At 38.6% G+C, this 15902-nt stretch overlaps 2 protein-coding genes across 2 annotated transcripts; both read left to right on the top strand.

Moving 5' to 3' along the window:
• Window positions 1-1597: 1597 nt before the first annotated feature.
• Window positions 1598-6308, top strand: best4 (bestrophin 4). The gene is made up of 10 exons (XM_085253964.1): window positions 1598-1633; window positions 1712-1880; window positions 1965-2065; window positions 2149-2382; window positions 3084-3238; window positions 3353-3430; window positions 3873-4025; window positions 4565-4645; window positions 4728-4882; window positions 5443-6308. Exons 2-10 carry the CDS (start codon window positions 1729-1731, stop codon window positions 5708-5710), a joined length of 1377 nt encoding a protein of 458 aa, XP_085110090.1. The 5' UTR covers window positions 1598-1633; window positions 1712-1728; the 3' UTR covers window positions 5711-6308.
• Window positions 6309-6766: 458 nt separating this feature from the next.
• hectd3 (HECT domain containing 3) lies at window positions 6767-14524 on the top strand. Its single transcript, XM_085255256.1, has 20 exons — window positions 6767-6863; window positions 7228-7673; window positions 8788-9041; window positions 9139-9274; window positions 9725-9846; window positions 10227-10340; window positions 10467-10549; window positions 10664-10829; window positions 11010-11091; window positions 11195-11377; window positions 11459-11511; window positions 11608-11776; window positions 11856-11969; window positions 12145-12234; window positions 12522-12728; window positions 12836-12965; window positions 13443-13517; window positions 13898-13979; window positions 14074-14145; window positions 14305-14524. The coding sequence occupies exons 2-20, from the start codon at window positions 7323-7325 to the stop codon at window positions 14387-14389; spliced, it is 2568 nt and encodes an 855-aa protein (XP_085111382.1). The 5' UTR covers window positions 6767-6863; window positions 7228-7322; the 3' UTR covers window positions 14390-14524.
• The last annotated feature ends 1378 nt before the right edge of the window (window positions 14525-15902 follow it).

Raw genomic sequence — 15902 nt, forward strand, 5'->3', positions numbered from 1 at the left:
TAACACAGTCTACGCACCTAGCGGCCTCTGCTGAGCAATCAATCTGTGTGCGCTCTGTTTGATTTTCTGTGGCAGGATGCTGAGATAGCAGGTCCAAAGTACTTATTTGTGTTACATCAGAAAAAGGCATGTCGACAGAAAAAGTGTGCAGTGCATTTTCACTTAAATATTGCTTTCTACTTTACATATGTAAGTAAACCTTATTTGAAAAGAAAAGGCACATACAGCAGTCAGAATAGTATTACATATAGCTTAAAACGCCACATTTTTTATTATGTGAGAACAAATGATTAAAAAACAACAGCAGATTTGTGCAATTGTGCAACAACATTTGCATGTTAAATTTTTGCATGTTAAAATTTAACATGCAAGTTTTTTAAAACGTAATTCAGCCTTACAGATAACTAGACGAAGCAAGTCAATAACAGTAATAAATACATCATCAAACAGTAAAACTGACACAGCTGATATAATCCTCTCAAATACGCACATAAAATGGATACATTTATAAAACAGATGGCAGTCTTGATCATAAAATAAATCCTCAATTCTAAATATTTAGAAGTCATATAAAGAGCTATTCCCCTGCAGAGATTACAATCCAATATGAGCTGTAATGACGTCATTATGTAACATTATACACGATTATTATAAAGTCTGCTCTTATAAAAAATGCATTCCTGAGTGTGATAAATCATACATAGTTTAGAAGAAGCTGCAGTCCAATTGTTTGCGTACAAGTTTCATTAAAAATCTAAATTTATATAGCTTATCCATCCATCTATCCTCTTTCACGTCTCCACTTCAGGGTCAGGGGGGGACTGGAGCTGGCACGGGGTGAGAGGCGGGGTACACCCTGGACAGGTCATCCGTCTGTCACAGGGCTAACACAGAGAGACAGACAACCATTCACACTCAAAGTCACACCTATGGGCCATTTAGAGTCACCAGTTAACCTAACCCACTAACTTCACGTTTTTGGACTTGCAAACTCCACATAGAAAGGCCTCGGACAGATGCTGGATTCAGACTTTCTTGTTGTGAGCTAACAGTGCTAAACACCATGACACCTTGCTGCCCTATACAGGTATATGTATAATTTGTATATAAATAAAATATATTTTTTAAGCCCAACTGCCTCTGACATGTAATAATTTAGTGTTTCTGTTTGCTTAATGTGATACAACACTAGATTTTTTTTGTCTTTTGTTTTGTTTTTTGCTTTTGTGTATCATTAATTATTATTTATCTTTTTTTTTTTTTTAGAATAAATGACAGCTGTAAGAATAATTTAACTTTTTAAAAATATTTAAGTCAGCTCAGCACTAACAGGAGGAATTAACACAATAATTATTAACACTTTTGTGTTGACTGAGAACCTTATAGATTATAACTTTTACTGGAAGGTTTTACTGAATAATAACTTGATTGCTGATCACTCAAACCAGTTATGTGAGCTTAAAAAGAGATGTTTTCATGCAGTCTGTAACCGTAGGTGTGTTTCACTTAGGCTGCAGGTTCCCAAGTAATAAAACTAAGGTGTTAATTTATGACAGCGCCACAGAGAGCTTTAAATTCAGGCCCAGAGGAAGAAACTTTTTTCTCAGGACAACAGGATTCAGCACAGGTGGAGGTAGGACAGGTCTTAAAAAGTCTTTTATGTATATGTAATTATTAAACATACATTTAAATGCCTTTTAATGCTTTTCAGGGATTTGGTGCTTAAACATGACAGTTTCCTACAGTCTTGAGGTGGCCAATGCCAGGTTTGCTGGCTTTTCCAGGCTCCTGTTCAGGTGGAAGGGAAGCATCTACAGGCTGCTCTACAAGGAGTTACTGGTGTTTTGTAGTGTTTATTTGTTTTTCAGTTTGTTTTACAGGTAAATTCACATTTTCATACCGCTCTTACTCTTACCTAGCTTTGCTTGTTTGTCTCGCAGTGACAATTTTAATTTGCTCCACAGGTTTCTCCTCACACGGAGGCAGCAGGATCTGTTTGAGCGTATCGCCCTTTACTGTGATCAGTTCACCAACACCAACTACATCCCTGTTTTGTTTGTGCTTGGTAAGAATGAATCATACAGCAGTTAAAGAACTAAAAAAAAATCATATGCATGAACTTTCTCTCTTTTTTTTGTTTTATTCTAGGTTTCTATGTGACCTTGGCCTTTAATAGGTGGTGGGGTCAGTACACCAGCTTCCCACTGCCTGACAACCTGATGATGGTGGTGTCTGGGAACGTCCACGGGACTGATGAGAAGGGCCGTCTGCTGAGACGAACCCTCATGAGATATGCCAATTTATCTTCAGTCCTTATTCTCCGCTCCATTAGCACAAGAGTTCACAAGCGGTTCCCAACTTTGGACCACATTGTGGAGGCTGGTGAGAGCAACAGTTCTTAATCAAAAGTCGAGTTAATTTTAAAAATCTCAAATGTACCTTTTGCACCATATTCAGACATATAATAATTGCTGAATGTACCAGTAAGAAAGACAGAGTGCTTCCAATATAGACAATACTGAGGAAAAAATAAAGGGCTCATTACTCAAGACTTCTTCCTTTTGTACTTCTCACAGGCATCTTTTTACTTCACCAAATCTTAGTTATAAGTTACAAAATAATGCTGAAATAAGTTTTTTCTACACATCAAATACTTATAAACACACAGAAATATATATTTTTAGCACTAAAACAGGGAAGAGTTCAGCCAAGAGAATTGTTTTTATAGGTCACAATATACCACTGTACACCTCACAGGGATAAGGAGTTTGTCCATTTAGTAAAAATGTGTGATTAAGATTGAGTTGGGCAGTGGGGCTTTTGGGATACAAGTATTTTGTCAGTTACAATGGGGGGAAAAATGGAAAAAAAAAGAACAGCCATCATGATTCTCAGTCTTGTTTAGTTTAACTAACAGACCAAAACTCAAACACATTTACTTCATTGTATTTTAAAGTGAATAAAATCCTAATACTAACATTTCAGTGTTATGCAGTTCAGTTTATTGCAGTCACTTTAATTGCTGTCAGTAATTTAATGGTTTCATATATCATGTTAACTAAGTGTGTCTAATACGTGGGCAGGATTTATGACCTTGGAGGAGCTGAAAAAGTTTGAGTCACTGCACTCTGACTTCAACAAGTACTGGATGCCTCTGACGTGGTTTTCAAACCTGGCGTCAAGAGCGAGAGAGGAGGGCCGAGTGAGGGACGACATAGCTCTGAGGCTGCTGATGGATGTGAGGAGTTTACTAAAGAATGCAACAAGAGCAGACCTACACATTTTCTATGACTTACAAATAATCTATGGCTCTAAAGTGTGCGTAAACTCCACTGCTGTACTACATCTGCAGGAACTCAATAACTACAGAGCAAAGTGCAGTCTGCTGTTCCACTACGACTGGATAAGCATCCCTCTGGTCTACACTCAGGTACGATCAGCCAATGAAATATGAGCCATTCATTTAAGTGCTGTACATCACTATAGACTTGATTCATAACTAAATACATTCAAAGATTTTTATATCTAGAACATATTAAGGAATTATCAAATAAAACTTGGATTCTTTTTAGATTTTTTTATAGATTAAACCAACCATCAGCATGTAATGTTGCTGTTGTCCTGAATCATATTAGTGGTGCACATGGATATGCTTCTTTAACTCATGACCAGTTCAGGTTTTTTGCCTAGATCATTACATAAAATGTGTTTTTTTACATGACAAAACCTTTCTGCTGTTTCTTTTCAACAACATATGTGCTTGTCAGATTTCATCAATTTCATATAAATCACCAGATGATTCTACCTCCTGAGACACAACTGTACTTAGCAACCCCTAATTTTCTATCTCATTGTTTTTTTTTTCTGTGTAGGTAGTAACTATTGCAGTTTACTCATTTTTTGGCTTCTGTGTGATTGGCCGACAATTCCTGAATCCCGAGAAAGGTTACAAGGACCACAGACTGGACTTGTACGTCCCTGTTTTTACCCTGCTGCAGTTCTTCTTTTACACTGGCTGGCTCAAGGTAACACAGCACCATCATGTATAAGTGCACACTTCCATTCCAGGCTCTATAATATAGTCTTATCATATTTCAGAGGGAAATATGTACTTTTTATTTTTTGTGACAGTTTTAACATTGTGGTTTTGTATGATTTTACTTTAAAAAAAAAGACATCCAATAAGCTCATAAAATACACCTTATGAGCATAAATTGGTTGTTCACAGCAGTTGAAAAGTAAAAAAAATAACAATGATGTGATGCTGAGGTCTTTGTTGCTGCTGTTCTAAAAAGAGATTTCCTATCAAGATTGTCTTTTGGTTTTACTTGAATAACTAATACAACTACGCCAAGCTTATGTATGCGAACTTTCTTTGTTCAACTCATAAACCCTCTAAGTTATCTGGTGACCAATTGGAGGCCCCTGACCCATCAGTTGGGAACAGTAGACTGAGATGTTTACTGAATATCACAGCTGCATGGAGAAAGGCATGCTGAAGCACTGACGCATGCAGTTTTTTTTCCCACTGTTTGCTTGTCCAGTTTCTGTTTCTGTTTTGTAGGTGGGAGAGCTGATCATCAATCCATTTGGTGAAGATGATGATGACTTTGAAACGAACCAGTTGATTGACAGAAACTTTCAGGTTTTCCCCTTCAGACATTCCCCCTAATTATGACTACTAGAAACCTAGAATGAGATGTTAAATCTCTTTCTTTCTCCCGCAGGTGTCAATGCTGGCTGTGGACGACATGTACCAGAATCTGGCTCCAATGGTGAAGGACAAACACTGGATGCAGAGACACTTCTCCATCCCTTACACTCTGTCGACAGCAGCGGAGAGCCTCAGACCAGCATTCAAAGGCTCCACTTATGACATGAGGTAAAGTGAGAGGGATGGGATTTAAGATATATGAGTATATCCATCCATTCATCCATCCATCCACCCTACCCGAACCTTATGGGGTTCGGGTAGCGGGGGCAGCGGCCTGAGCAGAGAAGCCCAGACTTCCCTCACCCAAGCCACCTCTTTCATCTTGTTATGTTATGTTATATATGTGTGTGTGTATTTTATTCAAAATGTAAATATTTGTGAACTCTATTTATAAGTAGAACTGGAATTATATATCAATCCTTCTATGATTATCTTGATTTTTCTTTTTTTTTTTGTAGCTTGTCAAAAATCTTTTTCATTTTTTATAAAAATTTTAATCCATATGATAATGATAATATAATATAATAATAATGATAATATTACATAATGATAATGGGAATATATCATAATTTTCAGTTACAATTTTGAAAATGTAAGTATATTTTTATACTTAAAATTTATTTAACACTTCCATTCTGGACAGTTTGTTGTAATAGCTTGATTTTACATTCCTAAATAAATCACAACCACTGCCATCTTTGGGTTTAAAGTATCTTCCATGTTTTCAGGATGAGTGCTGAAGATCTAGAGATTCACCAGCCTGGAGGCACTCCTATGAACAAACAGCATTTGCACCTTCAGGGCTCTGTGAGTGATGGGCTCAACAGCCTTCTGCAGTGGGGTAAAGGCATCCTGCGCAGTGGGAGCCTCTCTTCTCTGAAGGAAGTCTCGTCAAACCCAAACGAGGCAGACGGGGATGATGAAAGGGAAATAGATGTGATCACTCACAAAGAACAAGAAAGGGGACTAATTAAAGTTTTAATTGAACACAACTAATTGATACTTGCTGTCATGTTTTTGAAAACGTTTATTGTAAACATGACAAAAAAATGTTTGAAAACATTTTTTGGGGAGGTGGAAATGTGACATTGAAAGGTCTCGCTTGTTTTAAACTGTGAACTACAATAAGATTTCATCCTTTTCAGATTTTATTTGTAGACATTTTTGGAAATTAAGCACAAAACTAATTATTTATTTAATTATTAACTATTAGATCTCCTGTTTGCTTAGTACTGTGTCAGAGACCCATTTTATCCTATCTGTCAGAAATCTATGTATTATGAGAAAAAAAATGTCTGATATTCTTGAGTAAATAAAATTCCAGATGAAAAATATGTTATTATTATCATTATTGTGCAATTTACTTTAAGTGGCTAAAAACTATTTGGAGGGAGCTAAAGTGTTTCAAAGCAGAAAACACTGTGACTGAAAACACTGTAAAACCCTGATGACTGTAAGTCTTTCATAAATGAAAACTTTATCGGTATAATGAAAATTATGAATGTTTATGATTGTTGAATATACTGAAATAGGTTTGTCTTCCACACAGGCTCTGTAAGATGTGATTAATGCTATTAAAAAGGTGTATTTAACTCAATCCATAGTAAACCTTTGATTGTGAAAGCCTTGGAGGTCTGAAGCCTTTGTTCAGTAAGTAATCCTCCCTTGCTATAACTGTATTCACATAAATCCACGTGATTTCCCTTAACAACAACAACACTAACAATAATGATATTAAAGTTGCAGTTTATTCTTTACACTTAGATCACACTAATGTATTTAATCGTATCTGACACGAGTTTTTATGAGTTTTTATAAAAACATATTAATCAATGAATTTCGCAAAAATCCCGGCTGTAGCAAATACCAATTAAAACTCATCCATGCAGATTTATTTTTAATTTCTTTTTTTTTAAAGTTGTGTTGGAAGGTTGGATAAACAGTCAGGGTTCGAAAAATGTGAACTTTCTGGCAATTATTTTCGGAGTTCAGCCTTCAAAAGTTAAGAAAATTAAATACTCGACTGAGAAGCTTTTATTTTGTAAAGGAAACAGCGACGGAAGGCCGGAAGGATCAGAAGAGTCTTTGCTCTTCCGTGTTGTCAGAAAACCATAGAATCTGTAACAGGGTGCGGGACACTTGTCAGCAGGTACGTTGGTATCTACTGTTTTTAAGAATTGACCACACTTCTTACTCCGTGAAATGTTCATGTCCCGTGAAGTTTTGTTAAATATGAGCCTAGCTGGCCGCCAGGGTTGTTGATGACAGCTGCGGTGAGGGATGGACTCGTTTACTGAACACCCTGGTAGCATGCTAATGTTAGCGCTCTCACTTTTACCTAATGGGAGGAGGTGATATTTGTGTCAGGGAACTTTGCCTGCTGATTAGCGAATTCCTAGCATTTCAAACAGTGTTCAGATTTTATTAGGAGAGCTAGGAGCCAGTTTAATTAATCGATATTTTAAACGAAGCCAAAGTTTCTAAAGAAAGTTGGGTTTTGTTTGGTTTGACAGGAGCATCCCTGCGCAGCCACGCAGGAAAACAAAAGCGGTGTAATGTCAGCCGATGAGCTCCTGCTACTGCTGAGCTACTGACTGCCACCTTCACGATGGGCGACAACCCTCACCTGCTGCTCGGCAGGATCCGCTTCCTGAACAGGTGCATCGAAACTTTCAGGAGGAGCGAACCGGTGCCCGAGTGTCTGTGTTATGTCCCCAAAGAAGTGTGCTACAAAATCTGCAAGGATTCATCTTCCAGCTCATCCGCTTCCTCCTCCGGTGCCTCTGCGGGAGGCTCCACCGTGGGAAAAACCATAGTCTCTGTCTTCGAAAGCCCCCATCAGACTGCCCACAGTAAGAAAGCATGCAAGTACAACATTGAACCAAAGAAAGGGACATGCATCCGGACAACAGGGGAGGAGTACTGTAATAGCCAGGGCCTTTGGGTCAAAATGAATAAGGTAAGACGCTGTTACTTCCCCTTGGATGCAGTGACATCAGTAAAAGTCTTTGTGCTGCTTGAAACAACAATAACCCTTTGTTTACATACACTTTACATACTGTTACAGTGGTGGATGCTCACATTAAATAATGAGGTCCAATAATCCAGTGAGCCTAAAAGCACTCAGACAGTTTCAGACAGTGGATGAACTGAGTGGCTTTGCTAAGGCTCAGTATAACACAGCTCTAAAAGGGTCAAAGAATAAAAGTATTGAGCTGCAAAGTAACATATTAGGTACATAGTAGTGAAATTTGACCCTCTTTACAAATGAAACTCACATTAACTGATTCCAGTTCTTATATCAAATGTTTTTTCTGAATGAAAGGCAAGACTGAAGATTTCAGTTTGTGATATCATATTAGGATCTTCTCATGTCTGCAGTGATTTTCATCCAAAGATATGCATTAGGTTTAACTGGTAATCTCAGAAAAACAGGTGATCTTGTCACTATCAATAAGAGCTCTGTAAAATGATGAATCATGAATATAAGCTCGAGCAACTGAGTTAGAAAGAGAGAGGTTTATATATTTTTGCCACATTTTATTACAGCAAAAATAGATTAATCTTGATTATAATTATTGCAGTGTATATTGCACAATAATGGTGCACATGTCTATTGTGGTTAAAGTTAGAAATAATGGGTTTTGTTACATACAAATAATTCATGTAAGCCAAACACAGGAATTATATTCCTGTGTTTGGCATCAAATAAAACTATTTCAGACAGTTTTTCAGCTCTTGGCTCTGTATGAGGTCATAGAAAGCTGATATCCCTAATGTCATCTCAGACATGCAGCTCCTCATACCTGCTGTTTAAACCCTCTGGTTGCAAAAGGGCAAGCCATTCAGGAAAACAGTTGGCTTAAAGGTAACAAGGGTGGAGTGAAATATGGATTTTTCAGAAAGTGGATGAACTTTGCATACAAGATAAATAAGAATTTTTTATGAGCTGTGACACAAAATTTAAAATATGGAACTCGAAAAAGGTATTATAGGTTGATTTGTGTGTTCTCAATTATTGTAAATTTGGTAAGAAAGCAAATGTTGACCAGTTGATCCGTGGCTGTCCCCAGGAGCAGCTGGAGGAGCACCGTCCGGGCCAAGATTTGGAGGAAGGCTGGATCCTCGTGTGTAAACACACCGAGGGAGGCGACAGGCTGGTACCCGTGGAGTCACCAGAGACTGTCACTAGGCAGCAGCAGCTCTTTGGCTACGACCACAAGCCCTGCAACAGGTGGGAACAAGTGGTGGATGTGGAGAATGCACTTTACATTGGCGAGAAACCCAAAATCGCAGAGTGTGATGAGGCTGCCATCCAGAAGCTGAGGTGAGTCCGTCTGTGCAAAGTTAAAATGGAAAGTTGAGTTTTCTGGTGCAGCAGATTTTAAAATGAATGCAATTAATGCTCAGTTGAACTGTTTCAGGTATGTTCCTCCTACTTGGACATATGAATGTGATGAGGACCTCGTGCATTACTTCTACGATCACATAGGAAAAGAGGACGAGAACTTGGGGAGTGTGAAGCAGTGTGTGACCAGCATCGATGTGTCTTCATGCTCGGTGAGCAAAATTAAGCCCTCGTCACAAATGAAACTCTCATCGACTGACTTTAAATCTCATTTCAAACAGTCTAAATCTTTCTAAGTATAAAAAAAAGAAAATGAGGATTGTAGTTTGTGATGTCATGTTAAGGTAAATAGAATACTAGTAACTAGTCCGTAAGGTTTGTTTTCTTTTCTTTTTAACGTTGGCAAAACATGGATTGGCGTTCTCGGTGGAGTTACATTGGACCTCTTTCCTGATGACATCAAAAATGCAGTGAAAGGAAACTAGATTGATCTGAGAAGTTTTTATGACTTTAATTTGACCCAGTGACCATCATGATAGACAGTCTAGTATAACATGCATGTAATTATTTGTGGGTATGACAAATATGTATGTATTTATGAATTTAAAATGGGTTTGTTTATGAATTCAGTCCATTCATCAAACCTTGATATTTGCTTACAGGAAGATCCCAGCGGGGGGGCGAGTTGCCTGACAGATGGCGATGTTGAAACTTACTGGGAGAGCGACGGCATGCAGGGCCAACACTGGATCCGCCTGCACATGAAGAAAGGCACTGTGGTCAAGTAAGGAAACACAAAAATTGAGTAATAGTAAAGAATAGTAAAAATAAAGTCAAAGGCTTGGACAGTGCAGTGACTATGACAACAAGATCATTAAGATAAACTGTAATGTAAACTGTGCCACATGCAGTTTTTTGCCTTGTGGTGTAATGTATATATTAATATTAGTATATATAATGGTATGAATATAATGTTTTTGGGTCTGACAACAACTGATCTGGGTATTATACCCAAATTTTGCACTATCCCTATGATGGTGTAATCATCACGTAGAGTTGCTATATTAGACATTTAAAAATGTGAAGCACTTTATGTCTCTTTTTGTTTCACTGATAAGCTGCTGAGGTCTCAATATTTTATTTATTGCCTGTTTTGTTTACTAGTAAGCTGATACTGACTGTGGACTCAACGGATGATAACTACATGCCCAAAAGAGTCACAGTGTTTGGAGGAGAAGGAGACAACCTAAAGAAGCTAAGTGACGTCACCATAGATGAGTAAGTTTTGTCAAACGAGATTATTGCTACAGTTTGCAATTTAACAAAAAAAAAAGTTCAAAAATGAATGCATACTGATTACAGTTTATATTCTACATTTATGTACTTTTACTTTTATGTTTCTAGTAATCTGATAGGAGAAGTGTGTGTGCTTGAGGATATGACTTCCCATTTACCAGTTATAGAAATTCGGATCGAGGAATGTAGAGGTCAGAATTTTTATGTTTTTGTGTCTAACTAGCTGATTTCTGTTTGAATGCTTTTGCAGGAGCTTTTGCACTGAACATAAAGCAACGCTTTTTTCCTCATTTTGGCTTTTACAGAGGATGGAATAGATGTGCGGATCCGAGGCTTGAAGATTAAGTCGTCCTGTGAGAGGGATCTGGGTCTGAACGCTGATGTTTTCCAGTCCTCTAACCTCGTCCGCTACCCACGTCTGCAGGGCACCCCACCAGATATCCTGTACCGCAGAGCGTTAGTTATCCAGAGGTAGGTCAGCGAACATTGTGCCCCATGTACTTTTTACAGAACTAAATATTTGTCTTCGGGCTTGGAAAAAATATCCTTCTTCAACTTCTCAGGTCTTTACCCTCAAGATAAAGTGTTCTGATTGTCCATGTTATCTGTAAACAGAAGGTGTTTCCAGTTTGTGTCTCTTTCTGTCTGCAGGTTTATCAATCTTTTGGACAGCGCGCTCCCGCACCTAGTGCCAGCCTGGGATTACAGCCTGGGTACCTTCAACCAGATCAAAGTGAGCCGTCCTAAAGCTTTTAACATGTCATTTATGATCTGTGCACAACAGCAAGCATTTTTTATGTGTTTCTTTATAACATGTGTCTTTTGGTGCCCATTAGAGCATAAAGCAGTTCTTGCTGCTGTCCAAGCGCCGCTCAGCCCTCATCACTCAGTGCCTGAAAGACTCGGAGACCAGTAAGCCAAACTTCATGCCTCGACTCTACATTAACCGACGTCTGGCCATGGAGCACAGGGACAACTCATCTCTGGACCCAACCTGCAAGAACGCCGTCTTCAACCAGGTAGGGACCAGAAGGAAGCCTAAAATTCAATGTGTAGAGAAGATGTGCAATAATTCAGATGCTTTATTTTTCCTCTTGCAGGTGTATGAGGGTCTCAAGCCGTCAGACAAGTTTGAGAAAACTTTAGATTACAGGTGTGCATTTTATCAGCCTCTTGTGTCCAATATTTAGGACTTTTATAACTCGAGGATTAAAATCTGAATCTCCAGTGTGCCTTTTTGATCCTTCAGGTGGCCCGCTCGTTATGACCAGTGGTGGGAATGCAAGTTCATTGCAGAGGGAATTATCGACCAAGGAGGTGGATTTCGAGATAGCCTCGCAGACATGTCGGAGGAGCTTTGCCCCAGCTCGTCCGAGTGTCCCATGCCTCTCCCGTTCTTCAGCCGGACATCCAATCAGGTAGTCACTATCCCATTGCCGCCTATCATCAGAATGGATATCACTGTTGTTCTAAAAGTGTCTTTTGCTCATCTGTCAGGGTGACTTTGAGGCTAGAGATTATTACGTTCCCACCCCTTCCTGTAAAGAGTTCCACAAATACGAGTGGATCGGTCAGCTGATGGGTGCTGCTCTCAGAGGGAAAGATTTCTTGGTGAGTCTTTTGTAGGTTGTTTGCAATTTTAGAAATAGTGTAAGAATATTTATTGGGTTTTAACAAAAATGTAATGGTTTTATTAAATTATTGTAACATAGATAATTACCATTGTAAATATTTATTAGTTGTAGATATTTGACTTTTCAGACTTGCTGTGTGTTCACTCCTGCAGGTTTTGGCTCTTCCGGGGCTTGTGTGGAAGCAGCTGATTGGGGAAGCTGTCAGCTGGAGTAAAGACTTTGCTGCAGTAGACTCTGTACTGGTGAGGATATTCAAATCATTACATTTACATGGTGGTGTCATTTAAATGTCAAAGCTTTGAAAGAAGAAAAGTCTCTGCTGACTGTGTTTCATAAAAGTACAAGAATTTATTGTCACTATTTTATAATAATTATTAATTTGCTCCTACAGTTTGTTGATCGATTACATTTGTTTCATGTAGCGTTTTGGGTTTGTTTTTTTCTTTTTGCATTAAAATTAAAATCTAGAAGGAATTAACAGATTGGATGGGTTGTTTTCCTGGTTGCCTCACTGTGAACATGTGTTCAGGTAAACCTTCTGGAGGCCATGGAGAACATGGACCAGGAGACATTTGAGTTCCGATTTGGGGAGGAGCTGGTCTACACCACTCTGCTGACGGATGGCTCAATGGTGGAACTGATCCCCGGTGGCAGTAATGTGTCAGTTCGTTATGAGGACCGCAGTGAGTTTATCCGCCTGGTGCAGAAAGCTCGGATGGAGGAGAGCAAACAGCAGGTGGGCTTCACATAAATTGGAATTACCCGTATTTCTTTTACTCTTTAAGCCAACTCTTTGTAAAATACTCCAGTGATGTTTTAGTGGTTTGTACACGTGTGTTACAGATTGCTGCCATACAGACGGGACTGCTGAAGGTGGTTCCTCAGGCAGTGCTGGACCTGCTCACCTGGCAGGAAGTGGAAAAGAAAATATGTGGAGACCCAGAGATCACTGTGGAAGCTCTGAAGCGACTCAGTGAGTGTCCGGCCTGGATTTAAACTGACTTTGACTATAAGCAGACATTTTTCTGTCGTAATTAAGAAAGTGAAATGGGACCATTTGCAAGTAATTTATCCAAGACACAACTGGAAGTGGATAAATTCAAATAAAATTCTAGCTTAGTTTAAACTAAATCTAATTTTAGCAGTGGTATCTGTTATGTTTTCGAATGAATTGTATTTCATTTTCAGTACACCCGTGTATGCATGTGGTACCTTTTTTCACAAGTGGACTTGGCGTAGCTTTAAAAATACAAAAGAGGTTGACCTCTTGTGGGACTTTTCCCATCTTCGTTTTATCCACGTTCCTTTCAAATCCTCGACCACAAATGAGGTCTGAGATGTTGTTTCTGTTAAGGTACAAGTTAAGGTGAAGTAATAAGATGCAAGTTGTATTAAGTCACAAAATGCTGCAAGTAACCAAACCATTGTAATCTTTTGTTCTCCCCACCAGCACGTTATGAGGACCTGGAACAAAGTGATGTTAGAGTGCAGTACTTATGGGAGGCGCTGACAAACTTCACCAATGGTGAGTTCACTGTTTATTTTTGCCCCATTTTAAAAAGTAGTAAATGGCTCTCACAACATAAACTCTGCACCAATGGCCAAATATAAAAGACAGATAAAGCTTTTGGGTCCGAAAAATGACGCCAATGGAGAAATCCCTTAAATTGCTATTTTTTGTAATGACCAGCAGGGGGCAGATCCTCTGGTGTTAAGAAGAAGACGGGTTGTATAAGATTGAAAAATAAACCTTATCGTGCTTTGTCTATGAGCTCGGTTCACTCTTTCATGGTGAATTTATGGTCTAGGTTCTAGGTTTATATAAAGATGCTAAATTGTATTTGTGTCTGCATTATTCAAGTGCAGATTTTGACCCAGACTGATATTCTTGATTTCTGTCTTCAGAGGATCGCAGCAGGTTTCTGAGGTTTGTAACCGGTCGAAGTCGTCTTCCTGCACCTATCTACGTCTTTCCTGACAAACAAGGGTGAGTTCAAGTGTACGTAGTTATTATTATTTGACTACAATTAGATTTAGATTTGATTGTAATTTGTTTTTTGTTGTTTGTTTTCTTGATTCAGCTCTGAAACGACTGATGCACTTCCACAGTCCTCCACATGTTCTAGTACCCTTTATCTACCCAACTATCCGAGGTATAACAACCCCATGTGCTTTATGTGCACTGTTATTAATGATGCATTGATGATTTAACAGAAGTTAAATCTCTTAAAGATTATTAAGCAGTTTTTGAAGTTGACAGCACTGTTACATTATTGTCTTGTGTTTCCTCTATTCCTTGTTTTGTCCTGCAGTGCGAAAGTTTGTGAGGAGAAGCTGCGCTATGCTGCGTACAACTGTGTGGCCATTGATACCGACATGAGTCCCTGGGAAGAGTGATCTCCCTACTGTTTCACTGACCGCTGCACACGCCACAACTCAGTCGAATCAAGATATCTTGCCAACTTTTCACCATACCCTCACAACTGCCAAATAACCAATAGCTGTATATAATAAATAACTATATGGAAACATGGACGTGACTCAGTATGGTTTTTATTAACTTTTTATGTGTTCAACTCAGTAAAAGATCAAATTTTTCTTCAAGACTCATTTAACCCAGACAAAACAGGAAGAAGTTATCATGACATGTCATGTTTAAATGTTGCTGGTAATAAAAATGAGTAAACAGTGTTTCTAAACCCAAACTGTTAAAAATGATCAAACAGATAAAGTCATCTGTATAACACACGGTCCAATTAATTACTGTTAATAAAATTTTACATCAGATTTACGCATTATATGTATTTACTCATTCTTAATCTTTATTTTATTATATTTGTATCTGAAAACAACCTATTTAAAGTACCTGTGTTACACGTTCTTTAACATTATGTCTATTCTTTTATTATACATTTTGAAATGACATCTGTTTTCACTACTAACTCTAAAAATTGTAAAACAAAATAGAAGTTGTTACGGGGTGTGGTTTGTGACTCAGCCACTGAAGAGGGAGAGGGCAGTGCCAGGGAAGGATGGTCAACAGCAGGTAGCCATCGTTTAATCGTGGCTCCTCTATTTAAGCAGCGTGACGGGACTCGGGGAGGAGAGTTGGAGTACAAAGGCAAAAATAACAACATGGTGATACACAGTGAGAAGCAGACAAAGGCATGCTGAAAGACGCGTGCATGCAAATACATAAACAGAACATTTGCACCATTCCCTGCAGTCATCAAGTCCTTTTGTCACAGCAGTAATTAAATACATGTCATTATCCACTCACCAGCCACTTCATATGGCAGTAATGGCCCAGTCTATAAAAGATCTTGAGCCCAGAGGTCTTTTCAACCTTTCTCTGTTCAACAAATATAGGTGATTATATGATGTGGTGTGATATGGATGTCCCTTACTTATATTTGATGTGTGATTGTGTTCCTACACCACTTTCTTGTTGTTAGTGTCTTTAATGTCTGCAATGGTAACAACTCTGTTATTGTGGTTATATTTGTCTGACAGTTGCTACAAGGCACAGATGGAATTTATAAAAGGACAAGTAAATAAAAATAATACTTTGTTTGGATCTGCCATCCCTTTGGCAAGGTCTGTTAAAAAACTCAACCGTCACTCTTAGATAAGATCAAATTGGTTAGGATGTTCAGGAACAGCGAAATACTTAAGCCTAACATGAGCTGGAGACTGCAGGAACAGTGGAGGGAGTTTTATATCACCATGGACTGAGAGGTTGCTGACCAAGAAAGACTGCCTTGCTTCAAAGTTGATACCTTCAAGCGTGACTGAAATGTGCCGCTGCCCAGATGGACAAGCTAAATACATTCTGGACAAAAGTTTTATGGTCAGACAAGACCAACTGAGTTATTTGGCTGCAGTGACAAGAGGTTTGTTTGGAGGAGTA

Source organism: Mchenga conophoros, linkage group LG18 (assembly GCF_057382185.1).
Source record: "Mchenga conophoros isolate Kocher_MC1m ecotype Shallow Benthic linkage group LG18, M_conophoros_male_GT1.1, whole genome shotgun sequence".
NCBI classification, from domain to species: Eukaryota; Metazoa; Chordata; class Actinopteri; order Cichliformes; family Cichlidae; genus Mchenga; species Mchenga conophoros.

Bases quoted from the DNA above. Each gene is read 5' to 3' on its own strand.
- hectd3 (XM_085255256.1), top strand. From the start codon at position 7,323: ATGGGCGACAACCCTCACCTGCTGCTCGGCAGGATCCGCTTCCTGAAC. The intron at 11,970-12,144 runs GTGAGTCTTTTG...TCACTCCTGCAG, and splicing joins TCAGAGGGAAAGATTTCTTG to GTTTTGGCTCTTCCGGGGCT. The intron at 12,729-12,835 runs GTGGGCTTCACA...CGTGTGTTACAG, and splicing joins TGGAGGAGAGCAAACAGCAG to ATTGCTGCCATACAGACGGG.
- best4 (XM_085253964.1), top strand. From the start codon at position 1,729: ATGACAGTTTCCTACAGTCTTGAGGTGGCCAATGCCAGGTTTGCTGGC. The intron at 2,383-3,083 runs GTGAGAGCAACA...ATACGTGGGCAG, and splicing joins GGACCACATTGTGGAGGCTG to GATTTATGACCTTGGAGGAG. The intron at 4,646-4,727 runs GTTTTCCCCTTC...TTTCTCCCGCAG, and splicing joins TGATTGACAGAAACTTTCAG to GTGTCAATGCTGGCTGTGGA.